The sequence below is a fragment of the Sinohyriopsis cumingii genome, chromosome 3 (genome assembly GCF_028554795.1).
Source record: "Sinohyriopsis cumingii isolate HCF-2022 chromosome 3, ASM2855479v2, whole genome shotgun sequence".
Lineage (NCBI taxonomy): Eukaryota > Metazoa > Mollusca > Bivalvia > Unionida > Unionidae > Sinohyriopsis > Sinohyriopsis cumingii.
The window spans coordinates 1,234,756-1,253,533 of NC_142963.1; the positions used below are offsets into that span (position 1 = coordinate 1,234,756).

The 18,778-nt window shown below is 37.7% G+C and overlaps 1 protein-coding gene across 1 annotated transcript in view; it reads right to left on the minus strand.

Annotated features, from left to right (window-relative positions):
- Positions 1–18,778, minus strand: part of LOC149802330 (integrator complex subunit 1-like) — a 159,643-nt gene that overhangs the window by 15,294 nt on the left and 125,571 nt on the right. Inside the window, exons 39-42 of the mRNA XM_089951540.1 lie at positions 18,227–18,360; positions 6,694–6,883; positions 4,820–4,947; positions 829–1,037 (exon numbers count right to left, since the gene is read on the minus strand). Coding sequence (XP_089807666.1) covers positions 829–1,037; positions 4,820–4,947; positions 6,694–6,883; positions 18,227–18,360 — 661 coding nt within the window. The remainder of the gene's footprint in view (positions 1–828; positions 1,038–4,819; positions 4,948–6,693; positions 6,884–18,226; positions 18,361–18,778) is intronic.

Here is an 18,778-nt window from a genome sequence, read left to right on the forward strand (position 1 = left end):
GAGCAGCTTCCATTTTCTTTATCTTGAAAACCTGTCTCTTACTTGCTATTATAAACTTATATTGCTGATCTAGGCTGTGATACAAAAATGTGTTGCTCATAAATTTCATTCATTTCAAAGGGCTTACTCTATTTACAAAAAGACTATAATCACATCACAAATAAATAATTTTGGTGGTAAACCCCCACCCCATCTCTTGTATGAATTTAGCAATCACAATATAAGAGGTATTTTTTAATTATTAAGTTGCTACAAACTAAATGTCTAGAAGTGGGGCTGAGATATAAATGCACTCTAGATCAAACAGATGTGTAAGAGCAGTACAATCTTTTAGGGCATGCTTTCCGGTATCTTTTCAGTCACGGGTCATCACTCTGCTTTCTTCCACTCTGACACTTAGCCTACGCAGCTAGCCAAAACAGACAGATCAATGACATCTTGCACGTGATGGAGTTACTTCTCTTAGTAAGTGAAAGCAACTGGTCAGCGAGAGAGAACTTGTTATGTGCTGAATATGGCAAATTCAGTGATGTCCTCATGCCTAGACTCAAAAGAAACATGAATGACTTAAACTAGAGAAGCTGAACTGCAACATGTGACATCTATGAATATCACAGTTATCATTTCCAACTGTCTTTCTCAGTATATGTAACAAGTAAAATGATTGGATCAGTTTCTTTCAGTTGCATCCAATCAGACAGCAGAGTATTAAATATGGTTTCAGCTAGCTACAAATGCCATGGGTTGATATAGAACAGAAGTGGCTTAATGACCTTTGGTAAGCAAAGAATGCTTTTCAGGTATGAGAGGAAGACAAAAAGGTCTTACCTTCAGGACACGATTCTTTTTTAATTCTTTGTATGAAGGGCATAAGCTGGTTGACAGTCCAAGGTGAGGTGGGTCGTGTGGCAGGAAGAATTGGGGTGCTGTCACCTGACACTGTGGGAGTTGCCTCCTCCTGGTTCTGCCTTCTTAAAGTGAGTCCAGCCAACAGAGACTTTAGAATAGAGAAGTCCGGATACTGTGAAGAGATAGCCCTAAAAAGACATTTGTTAGACATAGAAATAAACCTTCAGTACGTATGATTGCAGGTAAGAAGTTTGCACATGCAAAATACTTTCTCTGTATTATGCCATAAAACAGATATATACTACAAATTCAGCCAAATTATACTAAAGTATGTTTTAACAAGGATGTGTCATAACAGTGCACAGTAACAAAACATAGGCAATTTAATTAATAATGCAATGTTTCTCATCTGCCAAGAATTAAATTTAAGTAAAAACAACAAAGTAGCAACAATAAAATGTAATTTAACCAATTTCATGGGATCCACACTTATGATACAAGAGGGGTGGGAGTAAATTGATTGGCTTTATAGTAAGAGACCTCTGTATTAGGTATTTCATAAATGCTTTTTGTTGTTAAATGCCACAAATACACAACAGCAAAAAGCAATGAGGCTGACCTGAAAGTGGTACACGAGTGGCTGCCCAAAACCTTGGGTACAAGATAAAATAAAAGTTATTGTTACGAGCTTAAAAAAACCAAACAAATACCAGTTACTAAAATCTGCTTCATTTTTGTGCGCAAGACAACAAAGTGACAAGTTCCATTTATGTGGGCTTACAATTTAATAAATTTGACAACAAAGATGGATATTTCTGTACTGATTTTTCTTACTGATCACAAACGTCACTTTATTGAGTACAACTATGATAATCCTAACTTGTCGTAAGTGAGTGTGGTTCAGTAATTTAAGTTCTGATAATTAATTTTAATAAATATTAATAGACTGGGAATTTTACTCCTGGTTTTAAACTACCTTTGTTTTTAAAATCTGGATTGATTATTTAGTAAACACAGCACAAAATAAAATGAAAATAACTGAATGATTTGCAAATTATGATTTTTATCATGGGAATGCATCAAAATGTACTAGTGACCAAGTCTCAATCAGTGGCCACTCTAATATATTGCTTTATTATAGCGAGTGCATTCAGTGTTATTCACTATCATATCAAACATGCACAGAACTTGTCCTGATCATATAGGTTATATTATTGAATACTAAATCAAATTACAGCAGTACAAAAACCCCATGAACTCAGTTTTCAAATTGAACAGTTTTACTAAATGTTTTAATGGAAATTAACTGCATTATAATCATTCAGGTAATGTCATTCACGGGAGCAAATGTCAAGAACATCTGCAGTGTGAAATTTGCACCAATTGGAAATCTTTTAATGAGCTGTCTTTTTTCTTAAAACCAACTTTTTTTCAGAAATGAAAACAAGGATTACATACAGTACATGCAACTGACAACAAAACAAAAAACCCAACTGAAAATACACAAAAAGAGTACCATGATTTGGTATAATATATGCCTGCACCATATTTAATAGTTCTCTATGTAGTTATAAGTGGGGTACAGTTTACTCAGGTGATCGAAATGAGAGCCCTTTTAAGTAGTTTAAAACTAAAGCTCTTGTGCAAAAACCTATGACCATGACCACTCTGACCTTCAGACTCAGAATCTACAGGTTTTTTATTACCCTTTGTGCAAACCATACACAAAGTTTGGTCAAGAAACTTACTCAGAAACAAAGCTATTCTGTAACAGCCAGTTTGTCTTTAAGCCAAAATGAGCAACCATTGACCCTTTAACCCCCAAATCAATAGGCCTCCTCTTTACCTAAATGCAACCCCTTCACAACTTTGAGCAAAGTACATGATCTAAATCTAAAGTAGTATGCATAAACCATTTTCCTTCCTTCAGCTAGTGACATTGACGTTTTGACCCTCAAATCAAAAGGCTTCCTTCTTACCGAATGAGTCAGTCATCTACAAATGCTGGTAAAGGCACACTGTTGAGAATGAAAAAATTTTAAGCAGAATTTTTGTTTGTTTCAGTCACAGTGGCCTTTAACTCTAACCTTTGGAAGCAACAATCAACTGACTTCTTCCTCACACAAAGTGGAAGCCATCCACAAAGTTCAGTCCAAATCTGTTATAAAGAAAAAATGTTATTGTGCAGAAAACATTTTTCTTCTCTCAGTCACAGTGACTTTTACCATTTGACCCTTCAACTGATTGGCTTAAAGTGCACGTCATCCACCAATTTTGGCCAATGTATGTGATGCAATGCTATCTTTGTTTTATTTAGACAATTTTTTGTTTAGTTACAGTCACAGTGACTGTGGCATTTTACTTTCTGACTCCAAGACAGATTCCTTACCCCAAAATGCAAGCCATTCATGAAACTTTGTGACTTCAGATGTAGATAATGTCAAGTCAATGTACGGAAACCATTTATTTTCTTTCAGTTGCAATGACCTTGAACTTTAATGTTTTGACCTCAAAGTTAATAAGGTTCTTCCTTACCCAAAGTGCAAACTATCTATAAAGTTTGGTAAATGCTGACTGTGGACTAGTCGACTTACAGTACAGAATAAAACTGGTAACTGATATACATCATAGTATAAAATGTTAATGAATATAAGCAATCTTCCATTTGCCTCAAAACTCTTGGTTTTCATCTATTTTGCTGTTATAAATAGGAAATGTAAAAGAAGAATGTTTCCCACTCCAACATGAATATAAATCAGAACTAGATCTTTATGCTCTCGACCTAGTTAGTGATACAGCAATCAAGAAATAAACCAACTAAAAAATGGAGAGGACATGAAGTTTTAATGTTATAAGCATATAGAAATTCATCAAGGTAGATAACTTATTGGTGTGTGTGTGTGTGTGTGTGTGTGTGTGTGTGATTTGGATTTTTAATGCAGCTTTAAAAAAAAATTCAGTCATACTGCTACGATGTCTGCAGTGTGGCAGTTAACAGTGATGTCTAGCACTGGGGCATCATGCCGCAGACATGTAGCATGATGTCCCATCCAGTCACATTATCCTGACACCTGGCCGACCAGTCCTAACACTAATGCTGAGCGCCTAGCAAGGCAGATGTTAGTAATATTTTTGTAAGTGTTTGGTATGACTTGGCTGGGGATCAAACCTACGACCTCCTGCTTCTGAGGTTACGCTCTAACCACTAGGTCACCAGAGCAGTTGATATAACTTATTGGAAACTAATTATCTTTTCCTGATTCTGATGATGTTACCAATGAAAATAACCAGAGCTATAAAAAATTTAATTCATCTGAAAGGTATAAAAACCACAAAATTTTCTTTTATTTTACAATATGGTAAAACTAAACTGATAACAATATACTGCTAAACACACTGTTATGTAAAGAGAAAAAGAACCAATTTATATTACTAAGGAATTTAAACTAAAATTCTCTGGGTCTTTTTTTTATACATAAATTAAGACTCCTGCACAGATGACAGAAGAAAATCTATGTCTATCATAATCTCAACATTCTTACAGAAAAATAAGAATCATCTGTCAAGCATACTGTTTAAATTTGAAATTTTTTCACAATGGTCATAATTATAAAACAAATTATATGTAAATCTTATTTATAAATATTTTTCACATCTTTTCACTTCAGTAATAAAAAACCAAATGACCATTAATTTGTCTTAAAAGCGATATATAATTTTTTTCGAAAATATTCATCCTCAACTATATCATTAAAGCTCATGAATATTAATTAGCCTGACCTCAACGAAAATGTTTAACCTTTTATTAACATAAAAGTATTCAATGGAATGTTCAATGTTACTTATTAACAGATTTCATTTTAATTTCACTTATTTTTAGGATTTAGTGTCACTTTAACTCAAAATAATTTTGGATTTTGTTTTGTTCTAAAAAAACTCTAGATCTTACCTACGAACAACATGAACTCACCCTAGTAAGCCGACATGTTTTTGAAGAAATGCTGCACCTCTCTGAGCTTCATAACTGCTAAACTTGTGCAGAAAGATGACAAACTTCATGATAAGGGGAGCTAACTGCTTCTGTTCTAAACCATGCACCTTGAAGAATAATGATGAAAACAATGATGTTGTTTCTAATGAGTGAATAAAGATAAAGGTAAGAACTGCATTAATGCTAATATTGGTACTAATATATTTTCACATGCGAAAAATGCAGAAAATATTGATATCTGATCTTAGAGGAATATATGTATATTTCAATCATAAATGTTAACTTTATGTTCAAACCTTCTGAAACACATCCAATCATATACTTAAGTTCTGAGATTATGATTAATATAATATTAACAACATGGAAAACTAAGCATTATGCAGTATCGTAAAATAAGCACTCACCCACCCACCCCATTTCCACAGTTCTAGTGCAGCTCTATTGTCTGACTGTTTTGCTCAGTTTTGATTCACATCCTTTCCCACCACTCAAATCCTCACCAGACCTATCGACTGGGAAGGCTGGCTCATAGCTTCAAGACCACTGTGCAAATTTACAAATCACCCTCAAATCATACCCCACAATTTAAGGTCTTAAAATGATGCTAATGAATTGTGAATATATATATATATATATATATATATATATATATATATATATATATATATATATATATATATATATATATATATATATATATATATATATATATATGTATGTATATATATATATATATATATATATATAGACACACACACAAAACAATTGCACAAAAACACTGAAAGGCTTGGTTTGGTTTTACCATGGTATTTTACAACATAATAACACAAGTAGGTAATTAGGTCCAAGCCATTAGAATAAAGTGCCTTTCCCCAGGACAGGCCATGGTGACCAACCTGGGCTGATTAAATCATAAGGATTCTCACCCTCACATGCTGGTTACGAGACTGGCACATTAACCACTGAGCAAGGCTCTTTACTAAAAAGCAAATTAACATAATCTTCAAGCTTCCCTCCTCCCTTAAATACGGAAATACAGGTCTCAATAAAAAGCATAAAGACATATATATTTCTTAAATGAAAAAGAATACAGTTCCAAAAGTGATTTCATCACTGTCAAGTGGTATCACCCATGTGGCAATATAATTTTTTCCCCCATGATAAATTTCAGTATCTCATTATGAATTATAGCATAAAAACCTACATTCTAAGCCTAATCAAACTTGGATCAAAAGCACTGCCTCCGGTGTATTAACAAGCAAATGCTGACCAAGAAAAAAAATGGACATAAAATGGATGACTGATATGTAGCTGAACTACTAGCCACTAGACCTTATGGCCAGGTGAGTTAAGAAAACAAAACAAACTACGTAATTTTTATAACAGCTGGCTGAAGGGCACAAAACTGAGCTGCTACTCAGACTGTTAACTGGCACATATTTTAAATATTTGGTGGACAAATATTTCAAAGGAGTGAAAAAGCAAATGAGACACAGATGATACTGAATGCCCATGTATCTAGCTAAAGATCCATTAAATCAAGGGCTATATTTCCTGTGTGTAATATGAACAATATTATATTTATGTTTATTGATGATAAAGTTTATCTCGTATCATGGGCACATTACTGTATCCTGGAAATCTAATATACCCTCTAGCACTCTATGGCATATTATGGCATTATGACATTTCTGGCACTCATGAGCACATTACTGTATTCAAGACCAGAAGGCATCTATGACAACCTCCTAATGTTAGACATTTACATACATAAATAATACAAGCATCATGTGATATTAGCTACATGTAATAATGAAATTATTAAACGTAACTATCTGTGGCACATAAATAACCTGTATCAAAGAAAAGAAGGGGTCCAGGACATCTTCCAAGGCTTGGTTCTCTTGTTGGAAGATCTGGGGCTCCAGAAGCTCCAGAAGCCCAAGGACATGAGTGAAGGTCATCAGGTAGTTACGGTGACGCATTTCTGCAAAGCTGAACTGTGATTTTCCCTTTAGAAATGCTGCAATCACAGGCAACTGTCTGCAGGACAAAAAGTAATATATAGTCAAGTCCAGTAAATCAAACTTTTACTTATCTGATTACTCCAAAAAATGTAACACAAAAATGAGAAGTACTGTTTTGTTTGTCATTACAAATCATATCTGTCTTATTGGTCTATCTCACAGTTGGTTAATTTGATTATTGACAGTATTTCCCCTCTAACATGCCCATGAGCTTAACTTGTAAGGATGGGCTTATTGTTACATAAAGCTGTGTCACAAACAATTTTGTCAACATATGTAGAAACAAGAAAAGGGATATATCACGAAGCAGGGTTTTCTTCTGCACTGGAAAATATGATAATAAACATATAGGAATTTGAGAAAAGACAATTTCTATATCTTAAGGGGCGCTCACCAGTTATTATGTACTTTTGAGAGAGTGACATATGTAAGTGAAGTTGTTTGCATTTAAAACATGCACAGTGGAGAGAATGTTGGCACACATCTATGCTACTTTGATGTAATGTGGCTGACATATCTTTGGATATTGTACTTATGGAAATTGAACATAATCTAAGCACACTGCTAACTATAATGACTGCTCCCTTGTGCTGAAAAAATCAGCCTGAATTAGTCTAAAGTACACTATCTGTAGCAGCTATTACAATAGGGAAAAGAAATTTTGCCAGACTAGACAATACCAGCTTCTGAAAGTGCATGAACGAATTACTAAATATATAAAATGTATAAAAAATATTGGCTCTTTGTTTTAAAAATTTACCTCTGAAGATCAGGAAGTGAAAATGACCAGGTGGAGCTAACAGTTTTTTTAAAGGTGCATACTCTATAACCCATATTACACCCATCAATCATACACCAAATAACGGGAATTAAAGGTTCTTTGAACAATACCTAAGATATAAAAGGTCTTTTTTAAATAGCCAGTATAACGAGTGAGGTAGCCTGGGGAAATTATTTTCCTTTAAAATTCTAACACAATGCAAAATATGAAACTGTAGAGCATAACCTTAACAACAGTAATGGAACCATCTCTGACATTTCAGATTTGGTAACAAATATATTTTCTTCATTGTTGGAGTTGACATATTCAAAAGATACCTGTAAGTACAGGGTAAAATTGTTTGTCATGATCATTTTTGAACCCAATATCATTGATAGATAACCGTTAAACTTCTCAAGACAATGTCAAGATATATTCATATACTAAGTTGATTAAATCTAAATTATCTTTTGACAAAAACTTTGTTTGTTCAATGGAACTAAAAAGTACAAAATCTGGTCAAAACTCACTTGCATGTATATAGGGCCATGTGTTCATAAGTACAACGAAGTACAAACATGCAAGCAATTAACTTTGACTTGACTCCAAAGTCAATTAGGTCAGGCTTTCAAAACTCCTACACAAAAGTGAAGAATGTTGGTGGTCAGACCTGAATAATTAAATACTGCAGAAATTCTTTTAACACCATGTCAATATCTTTCTTCATCCAAGAGGAGGAGTAATAAGATTTTTGTTCAGATGAACACACTTCTTCATTCAGAACCTGCTTTACCCTGCTATAAGTGTTTGAAAGAAAAGCAAATTTTTTAGTAATTTATATTTCTCCAAGAATACTTATCCAATCACATTATGTTAGGAATATTAGCCTGCAACCTCACAAATCCAGCCGTACTAAAAGATGAAAATCATCTTATCCTATTTCAAACAAAGGGCAGTAGCTCTTGGCCATTACCTCCCCTTGGTACTTATAGGTGTTGCTAGTTTTTAGCTGAGCGAGATGCTAACAAGGATGCTCACATGGCAGAGTGGTTGGGAGGGTGTTTAAGTAATGTGATTGGGTAAATATTCTCGAAGAAACATAAATTACTTAAAAATTTGCTTTCTCCTTTGAATATGTTCCCAAATCACATTACATTAAAAGACTAAGTAACAGGAGGAGGGGATGCTGAGCATCCAACCTCTACTTCTAGTATCCTTCTGAGAAAGAACAGATGGATTCCCCATGTGAACAATAGCCCGTTCTCCTAATTACATAAGCAACACAGCCTGGGGACCCTTGACACTTATCCACAGTTAAGATGATGTTGAAATCTTCTTAGCTATAAAATTTCACCGGTGAATCCAGTGAAGCTAAAAGGCTGTGTTGATCAATTTAGGTAGGTCTGGTGGCTATCTGTGCTGCTGCCACTGGTCCAATTAGATCCATGCTAGCCAACAGCTTCCACTATATCTGAAATGTTATGTTCAAATGTAAGGCTTGCTGAGATGGCTTGAATCTCATGAGCTGTAATCTTCATGAGGTGCTTCTGATCTTGTGTGATGCTGAGCGTATAACCCACTTCAGTCACGAAGCAAGGGCTTGAGGGGTGATATCCTGTTTCCCAGTTTTCACCAGGAGGAAAAGTTTGCGCATGCCATGACTTGTTAGTGTGTTTTAAGTAGCGCTTGACTGCACAAACAGGATATTGAATGGTTGCTTCTCTTGTCTTGTCAATGAAAGAGAGGGAACGAATGACAACTCTTTGGTTACTGACAATAGTAACGTGTTTTTGGCTACAAAACCTGTTTGTGTCAAGAGGACCACCGAACCATCCGATCTGACCTGAAGATAGCTCAGGTTGAGGGAAAGGCCATGTAGCTTAAAGCTATCAGTGTCTTGCATGATAGAAACTTAAGTTAAGTGGGGGCTAGAGGCTCAAATTTACTTGAACTGACCCATGTTAAAACCCAAGGCAGGTTCCATTTTGGAAACAAGATGAGGGTATTTGGTCGACTGAGATCAAAATAAGCTAAAATGTCTGAAAGGTCTTTATCATTCCCAATAACATATGTACCATGATGCTGGAATGTGTCCAATATCATAGAGCAGTAACATTTGATCATGATGGCTGCCAGCTGTTTCTCGTTAAAGAGCCAGAAAAAAAGGTCAGCCAGTTGAGGGATTGAGGCACTGAAAGGGACAATGTTATTGGTCTGGCACCAGTCCTTGAAAATGTACCACTTTCCCTCACACACTTTCAGAGTAGAGTGCCTTCTTGCTCTCAAGATTCTCTCCAGAATTGGAGGTTTAAATTATTTGTCTTGCAAGGCTAGCCAAGTGTGCAGAAGAAGGCGGTCCAGGCCGGAGTTGCTAGAGGAGATTCGAGTTGGCCAGGATCTTCCTGGGCAGATCTATCGCTAGATTGAGCAGATTGGTGATCCAGATTTTGTCCCATCTGAGAAGAGCTATCAGAATCATCTTGCAATTCTGACCTGTAACTTCTGGATTATTTTCAGCATCTGGACCGTGGGAGGGTAGAAAAAGGCCCACAACCCCTCCCAAATTATTGATAGCACATCCAAAGGCCAAGCTTCTGGGTCTGGAATGGGAGAGACAAAGGTGGGTAACTTGTGTGTGTATGATTTGGATTTTTAACGTAGCTTTAACAATTTTTCAGTCATATCGCTATGACGTCTGCAGTGTGACAGTTTATAGTGATGTATAGCACTGGGGCATCATGCCGCAGACATGTAGCATGATGTCCCACCCAGCCACATTATCCTGACACTAGGCTGACCAGTCCTAACACTAGTCTCTTAATGCTGAGCACCAAGCGAGGCAGCTGTTAGTACCATTTTTGTAAGTCTTTGGTGTGACTTGGCTGGGGATTGAACCCATGACCTCCCGCATCTGAGGCGGACGCTCTAACCACTAGGCCACCGGAGTGGTGCATGGGTAACTTGTGACATTGCCAAAGTGCGCATATCAGACTGAAAACCAACTGACTGAGAGACCATATGGTGTGAAGGACCTGACTTCTCCTGGATACAGTGTCAGCCAAGACAATGAGTCTGCATGGAATGTATCTGATTTGTATGTTAGTTGGAGGTTGCTGCACCAACACAGAAACTGCCAAATCACAACACACAGGTTGGGTGATTTGGTGCGAGTTGCTGGATGTAATGACAACTGTTTTCCTCGAGAGTCAATTTCCCAGAAGTGAAAGGCATTGATATCCTTTATTTTGAGGATGATGATGTGCAGAGGCAATTCCCCTGGCTCCCACATGCTGCTGATGGTAGTTAAGTCTGGCAACAGGTGGGCACCCCCAACCATATGCACTGGCATTGGTGCATACTCTTATTTCCGCTTGGGACTTCCCCAGTGGGATTCCTAGGTCAGCCAACCTGGGTTGTGCCAATGACACAGTAATGATGAAATCTCAGGTGTGATCATGATTGTTTGATCAAGAGGACTTGAAAAGGGCTGCCACTGTTGAGTGGGATCAGATCCACTGCTGCATTGAATAAACTGAGGAGTTGCAAGGACTCTCTTGCTGAAATCTAAGTCTTGATGGAAATGGACTTGAGTTCAACAATTCTGGTTACCCGAACACAAGGAAGCTGCATCAGATTCCAGTTGGTTGAGAACTCATACCCAGATGGACAAAGTTCTGGCATGGACAGAGGACTGGCTTTTTCCTGGTTCACTAAAATGCCATGAAAATCTAATAGAGAAAATTAATAATTTCTGCCGTGGAGTAGGATAGAACTTACCATGTGTTGTGGACGATGTCAACCAAGTATGCTGCCATCACTGTAGATGATGTCAACCAGACCAGGGAGACAATGCAATCCATAACATGGGTAAATGCCCAGGGGCTGATATTGAATAGAAGAACAGTGAATTGATAAACAGTATTGTGGTCATCAAAATGGAGAAACTTGTGGGAGATGGGGTGGATAGGGATGTGACAGTTGGTCAGGTTGAGACTGATGGCATAATCGTCCTTTTTGACCTCACCATCTCCATCATGAACTTTGGAGGTGCAATGAATCGGTTGAGGTGACTCTAGTCAATGATGGACTTCAACTTGCCATTTGCTTTCCAAATAAAAAACAGCTGTGAATGAAACCCCAGGGAATCTGCACTGCCTGTTTTTAGATGAGCAACCATATCTCTGTTGAAGGAAGGAATCCTTCTCTCGATCTGCCGGGATTTCCGTGAAGAGGAGAGGGGGTTGGGTTGGATGAACAAATCATGAAGCCCCTCCAAAATAAACTGGATCACCCACCCATTTTGAGGGAAGAGGGAAATCAGTGAGCTGAAAACACAGGAGTTGGCTGCCCACAGGTAGACTGCCTGTAGGCGGAGGGGAGGGTATGTCAATGCTTATGGTTTGGAGGCTTGAAGGCAGAAAATATCTGTTTATTCTCACCTCTGCACTGTTGCCTACTATGTTGGTTAGGCCATGGTCTCCTAGAATTAGGTTGGGATTGGTATTGGTGTATATCAAACCCTGTCTTGGGGCCGCTGAGCATTCCTTCACACTGTTGGGAATGAGAGGGTCCAAATATGTGTGTGGGTGAGCAGTAAGTTGGAGTGGCAGTTTTTGAGCTGCCTGCCTCTGAACTTCGATTTGTCCTCCAAACAGAAACGGAGACCCTAACAGGGTCATCGGTAAAGCAAAAGTATGGTATGGTTTAAGCGATACTGATCACAGACATTTGTCCCATTAGATTTGGTCTAAATTGGCTGAAGCATTCAAGGCACTGGCCATAGTATGGGTTAAGACCAGAGCCTTCCTGGACATCGTGTCTCAGGCATGGCTGGGGCCCCGAGTGGCCGAGTGGTCTAAAGCACTGTCCATTACGGATCACTGCCATCTCACCTCTGTCTGCGTGGGTTCGAGTCTCAGATTCAGCCAATGTGGGTATGTGAGAAAGCTTGGCAGTAGCTTCTTGTGGGTCGGTGGTTCTTTCTGGGGTTTTCCCAGGTTCTTCCTCCACCATTAATACTGGACGCCATGTATAGCATATCGTGTGCTGAAAAATGGAGTTAAACCCTAAAACAACATCAGGCATGGCTATTCTTGGATTGATTGGCGAGCCATAAGATTGCAAATGAGGCCAAATCTAACATAGATGATGTCGCCATGATGTTCCGAACCAGTTTAGACATGGTATGGAACACGTTCTTATCCACTTTGTAGTACAATGAAGCTGACATGTGGACATCTGCCAAATTCTTGTTAAGAGTGGGACAGTCCACACTGAAGTCTTTGAAGTGCATATGATACAAGCAAGAGGAGAAAGCTACTGGAATCAGGCTTTCCTAGAAAAATGCCTTAAAGTTGCACAGGTCATCAATCCAATCCAAAAGCCAGTTGTTAATCTCTTAAATCGTTGCTGATTGGGGAATGAGCCAGAAAGCGTCTCTTCCTCCTCCCCAAAATCAACAAATGCCTTGACTTTTGTAATCCAGGGTAGTGGTATGGGGTGGAGGGCATTCTGAAATCGCCAACACCCAATTAATTTCCTCGATGAAAGCTGAACTCCATAGTTGGATCTGAATAAGATGGATTTGCTGGTGTCTCATCGCATTCTCTGTGTACCAGGTCCTGGTCTGGGTCAGCTTGTAACTCTGTATAAGTCATGCCGGGTGGAATCAATGACTCTAGCCAGTGGTATTTGGCAATGTCACTAGCTCTCCCTTGAGGACAGGCAGCGAGTAATCGAAAGTCAAAGATAACCAGCATTGCCAGCTGGTGTGAATAGCGTGTGGTCAGCCTGGATGCTGGTGGTATATAAGATCATCTGGCAATTGCTGTTACAGGCCGTTCCAAATGCCTCACTGAATGGACAGATTTCTTGTTGAAATCCCCAGTATAGCAGTGATAAGAAGCCAATGGCATGGCTAGATAGAGAGATCTATCACTAGGAATCCCATATGCACTATTTGGCTGGACCATTTCAATGAAAGGTCCCCATGCTGGGATGACTGGATGGCTGGTGATGTCAGGACAGCCAATGATGGTGCAGCAGTATTAAGAGTTGGATCCAATGGTTCTGGCATGAACCCTATGCGCCTGACATGTGGAGGGGGGACTTACCCCACTGGGCTGCCTAAAATTGGGCAAATACTCACTCAATGTGTCTGCAGGCGATGGAAAATGGGCAAAATGTTCACAGATGTAAAGAGTTGCATCGTCCTCTCCTGTGCCAGAAGATGCATATGTTCTAATGATAACTGACCCCTCCTGTATCCCCTCAGTTCCCTGTAGCCATGGGTTGCACCTGACAAATTTTGAAGGGAGGAACCCCAGTGTCCTCCACACAAGGTCCCCCACAAGGCTTGCGAAAGAAGTGGATTTTGGGTGAAGGCTGAGGATGTTGGATCTGTCTTCCTTGACTTTGACCTCCTTTCTTTCAATGTGGCTGCTTTTTAGAGTACTGCTCTCCAGGTGTTCTCTGACCACATGCTGTATATGTTGTAGGGTGACACTGGAGTTCGTTTCATACAGACAATGCAGGGATCATCAGTATCCCCTCTTGCCTTGAATTTCTTGCACTTCAAATATTTGAAAGACATTCCAGTGAAACAACACAAAAACAAAAATTAAAGCAGAAACTAGTAATATTTATGACATTTCTAAGTCGCTACAACACTGTTGTAACTAAAAGAGAATTAAAGGTGTCATATCAGAAACCTATGGCCCTGTTATAAACTTATGCATAATGCTTAGTTAATAATTAAACCACAATTCTATCAAAACAGCATGAAAGGAACATTGGATGGGCCTATGGAAACATAAAAATGGCTGGATTGTCGAAGGATGAACTGTACAACACAAGCTCTGTGCAGCAGCAAAGCTAAAAACTGGCAACACCTGGCAGTGCCATGGGGAGGTAATGGGCAAGAGTTACTGTGTTTTGTTTTTGTGTTTTTTTTAAATAGGAATTGACTATTTTCGTCTTTTAGTAGGGATTGATTTGCTAGATAGCAGGCTAACATTTCTAATGTAATGTGATTGGGGAACATATTTGAAGGGGAAATGCGAAATAATTATGACCATTCAGAACAAGTAACCATATCAAGATTTTCCGGATGACTGTCAAGACTGCTATTATGGAAGTGAGATCAGCATCATTTTATACAGGAATAACTATATATTTTAAGAAAGAGGTTTGTTTTTTTAATGTTGGGAAGGCCATCGTTTTTTGATAAGTAGCAGTTACAAGATTTTTTAAATGTTATGATGTTGCACTAGCATCACTCTCAATTAGAACCAACTACATATTATAATAAGAATGACCCTCTGCTTGGGAGGACTAATGACAACAAGATTTTCAGGATGGCCACCATAACGACCCTAGTGGATGTCCAAGGGACATCACTCTGCTTTATGATTAACTAGACATCATAAGAAGTCTTTACTAAAAAACCTAATAATAAGATCAACCATTCTGAAGCAGTAGCAATAACAAGATTTTTAAGACAGCTGCTATGGCAAACATACTGGATGTCTGAGCAGCACCATTTTTAAAAGTTTTTCGTGAAAACCCTGTGTCCTTGGTGGACATGTTGGATGTCAAGTCAGCACCATTTTGATTTTGGACCATTTAGACGTTCATAAGAAGTTATTTAGTTAAAAATTTCATGTCAATATGACCATCTCCTTAAGAAATGAAGCGATACGATTTTCAAGTAGGTGGTTGTGATAGCCATATTGGATCTAAGAGCAGTACCATTTTAATCCAGTTAGGAGTAGTAGATAAAACAAAATGTTCAAGATGGCCACCATGGCTTCCATACTGGAGGACAGATCAACTTTATTTTCATTTAGACCAACCAGACATCATAAAAAGCCTGCTACATATCGCTATAGTGTTTATGTGAAAAGTCCATGTCAATAGCACCATCAATTCAGGAGAATTAGCCATAATAAAATTGTCAAAGTGATCATCAAACCAATTTAGGGGTAGATCAGTGTCTTTTAACCACAAGAAGTATTTTAGTGAAAACCCCATGTCATTACAACCATATATTAAAGGAGTAATCATAAAATAAATTCACGATAACCGCGGAGGAAACCATACTGATCATATCAACATTTTCATTCAGAACCAACTCCATATCATAAGAAGCCTTCAAGAAACCATTGTGTCCATGCCAGAGCAGCATCATTTTCATTGAGTATCATCTATACATCACCGGAAGTGTTTAATGAAAACCCAAAGTTAATATGAACACCTGTTCAGGAAGAGTAGTGATTTTCAAGATGGTCACCAGGCTGGTCATATTGTAGGCATCATTTTCATTTAGAACCATCTATAAAGCCCCAAACTCACCATACACAGGGAGGAGGAAGTTCAAAATAGCCTAGTTTTAACCTAGTTCTAGAACTTTATCCACAATTCAAGTCTTAATGTGTTCTAAGCTGCATACAACACCAAACATACGTTTTTATTTTTTGCTACAGAAACTTGTTTTGAATTTATTTTGTGTTGAATCTGTGTTATTTTAATTTGCTCAAGTAATATTTTAATGTCTTTCTAGTAATACCATGGAAGGGCTGGATGAAAGGTATCTGAATGTCTTTCTAGCAATACCGTGGTAGGCCCATCTTCACTAGCCAAGGTTATGATGTGTTAAGCCTACCTACGACTTAGCAGATTGTTCCAATATTTTGGTGCTTTGGGTCTGTGAATTTCATTTGATGAGGCAGCAAGCCATCATATCCAATGAAAATCAAGCTGTTCAAATTTGAACACTGTTCCTACAAGGGCGAGACAAGTTGAGCAAACAACTGGAATGGACTCATAAATAAGCAATTTTCCACTGCTGGTCCGTGTTTGTACAAATACATCCTTTCCCTCAAATACACATGTAATGGCTTCTTTCTGGTATATAGTCATACTTTGGATGTTAAACTTAAAAAGTATCCTTATGAAGTGAATTGCCTCCACCGTTTTCAGCAGACATACAATGCACCACTGTTACACAGGCCTGCCAACCCTGATGAGTCCATCTCAGTAAGACAGTTGATTTTTTTCTGTAAGTTTGACCAGTTTTCAGTAAGGTGTAAAAAAAATATCATTAACTGCTATTGAAAAACTGGAAAATGTAATTAAAATTTCGGTATTTGAAACATGCAGTGAAGATAAACATTATGTTAAAATGAAAAGTTTGTAAAATATGTGTAGACTTTATGTACCACTAGTACAGTTGCACAAACTCTAGTTCCAAACCCTATGGCTTGTTGTTATCTCTCAACTTGACGTAATTCTTGGAATTTCTTTTTCCATTTCACATGATGACGGCAATCATATCTCCTGCCGTAAGTCATACTCAAAATGGCATGTGATGTCCAAAAAATGTAATTGTGTCCCTTCCAACTTGTATTCACAATACTCTGAATATTCCTTTTTATTCTTCTGTGTTGATTATTACACTTTTCAAGAGGCTTATTTTCCCTTTTCTCTTAAACATGCATCACTTGCTGCATGCCATTTTTATATAAAAAAATTCTATAATCAACAGTTTGATCATGCAGACGCTTCGCATGAACAAATAGGTGCAGTTCAAAGCATATAAGGTGCTGCTGTAAAGTTAGTCTGGTTCCCTGACTAATTTCACTAATTCTAAGTATGAAACCCAGATCCAAATCAAATATGGCTGAAAAAAATTTCCAGATTTTTTGGCAATGATCATTTTTCTGTAGTTTTTGCTTTTATGCCATAAGTCTATATTTTAAAGGTAATTTTCGTAAGACTTATGGAAAAATCATAAGAGTTGGCAGGTCTGTGTTACATGCAATTGATTAATTGGGAGACAGATTGTGAAATCCAATAGTTTTTGCTAGAACAAATCTCTGAAATATTTGTGATCTGCCAAGGTATAGATAGGGTTAACACAATGGAACTGTGGCAGGCCTGGATGAAAGGTACTTTAATGTCTTTCTAGCACAAACATGGTAGGCCCAGAAAAAAGGTATTTTCGTGCCTTTTAGTACTGACATGGCAGGCCTGGATGAAAGATACTTTAATGTCTTTCTAGCACTACATTGGCAGGCCTGGATGATAGGTATTTTAATGTTGTTTTAGCAATAACATGGAAGGAATGGATGACAGGTATTTTAATGTCTTTCTAGCACTAACATGGTAGGGCTGGATGAAAGGTGTTTTGATGTCTTTCTAGCACTACTATGGCAGGCTGGGTTGAAAGGAATTTTAATGACTTTCAAGCACAACAATGGCAGGCCTGGATGAAAGGTAACTCTTATAAGCATAATATTAATAAATAAACCTACAGAGCTAAACTTATAGACTGATCCAGAATTTACTTAAGCCTGCATGAAGTTGGTTAGTTGGCTTATAAAAGCACATTAAACACCATACTGACTATATCATGGTGAGGAAATTGGAGTTAATTGCCCTTGGATTGCAAGTCTGATACTCTATCAAATGAGTTACCTTGGTTCAGGTGATGGTAAAGTTGGAATAATATATTCTAATAAGCTATTCTGCAAGAGACCTTGGGTGTCAACTCATACCTATTTTAAGAGAGATGAAGTACTTTTGGTTAAAAAGAAATACCTGAGTATGAGAATGGGGTGTTCAGATGCAAGTTTTCTACATGCCAGATTTGCATCCCACATTTTCGTGTCAGCTTTCTTTCCTCTGCCAGGATTACCAATGCTAACCAGCAAACGATGGGATACTGTGTCCATCTGAAATATAATGATAATATGAATTCTCTATTTTTTTGTGCAGTACCAGTTTTCATGGATTTTATGGAGTGCCAATTTTCATGGATTTTGTGGGTACCAATATCTATGGATTTTGTGACTGATACCATCAAAGAATTTAAAGACATAGACAAAAAACAATTTTTCTGTGGAAGGAATAGAAGCTCTCTTTACCCAGTCCTTGAAATTAAGTACCAATGAAGTGTCACTTTCATAAAACTAAGAACATTGATACCTATGAAGAAAAAACATAAGTTCACAGGATAGTGTATGAGCTATTGTATTCCCAAACCTGAGAACAGCTTCAAGTTCAGAACCTCAATTAATACGTCTAAAGATCAAATCCCAGTTCACTAAACATCTCAAACTTTCCTAAACAAATTGGGATTTTTCAAAATCT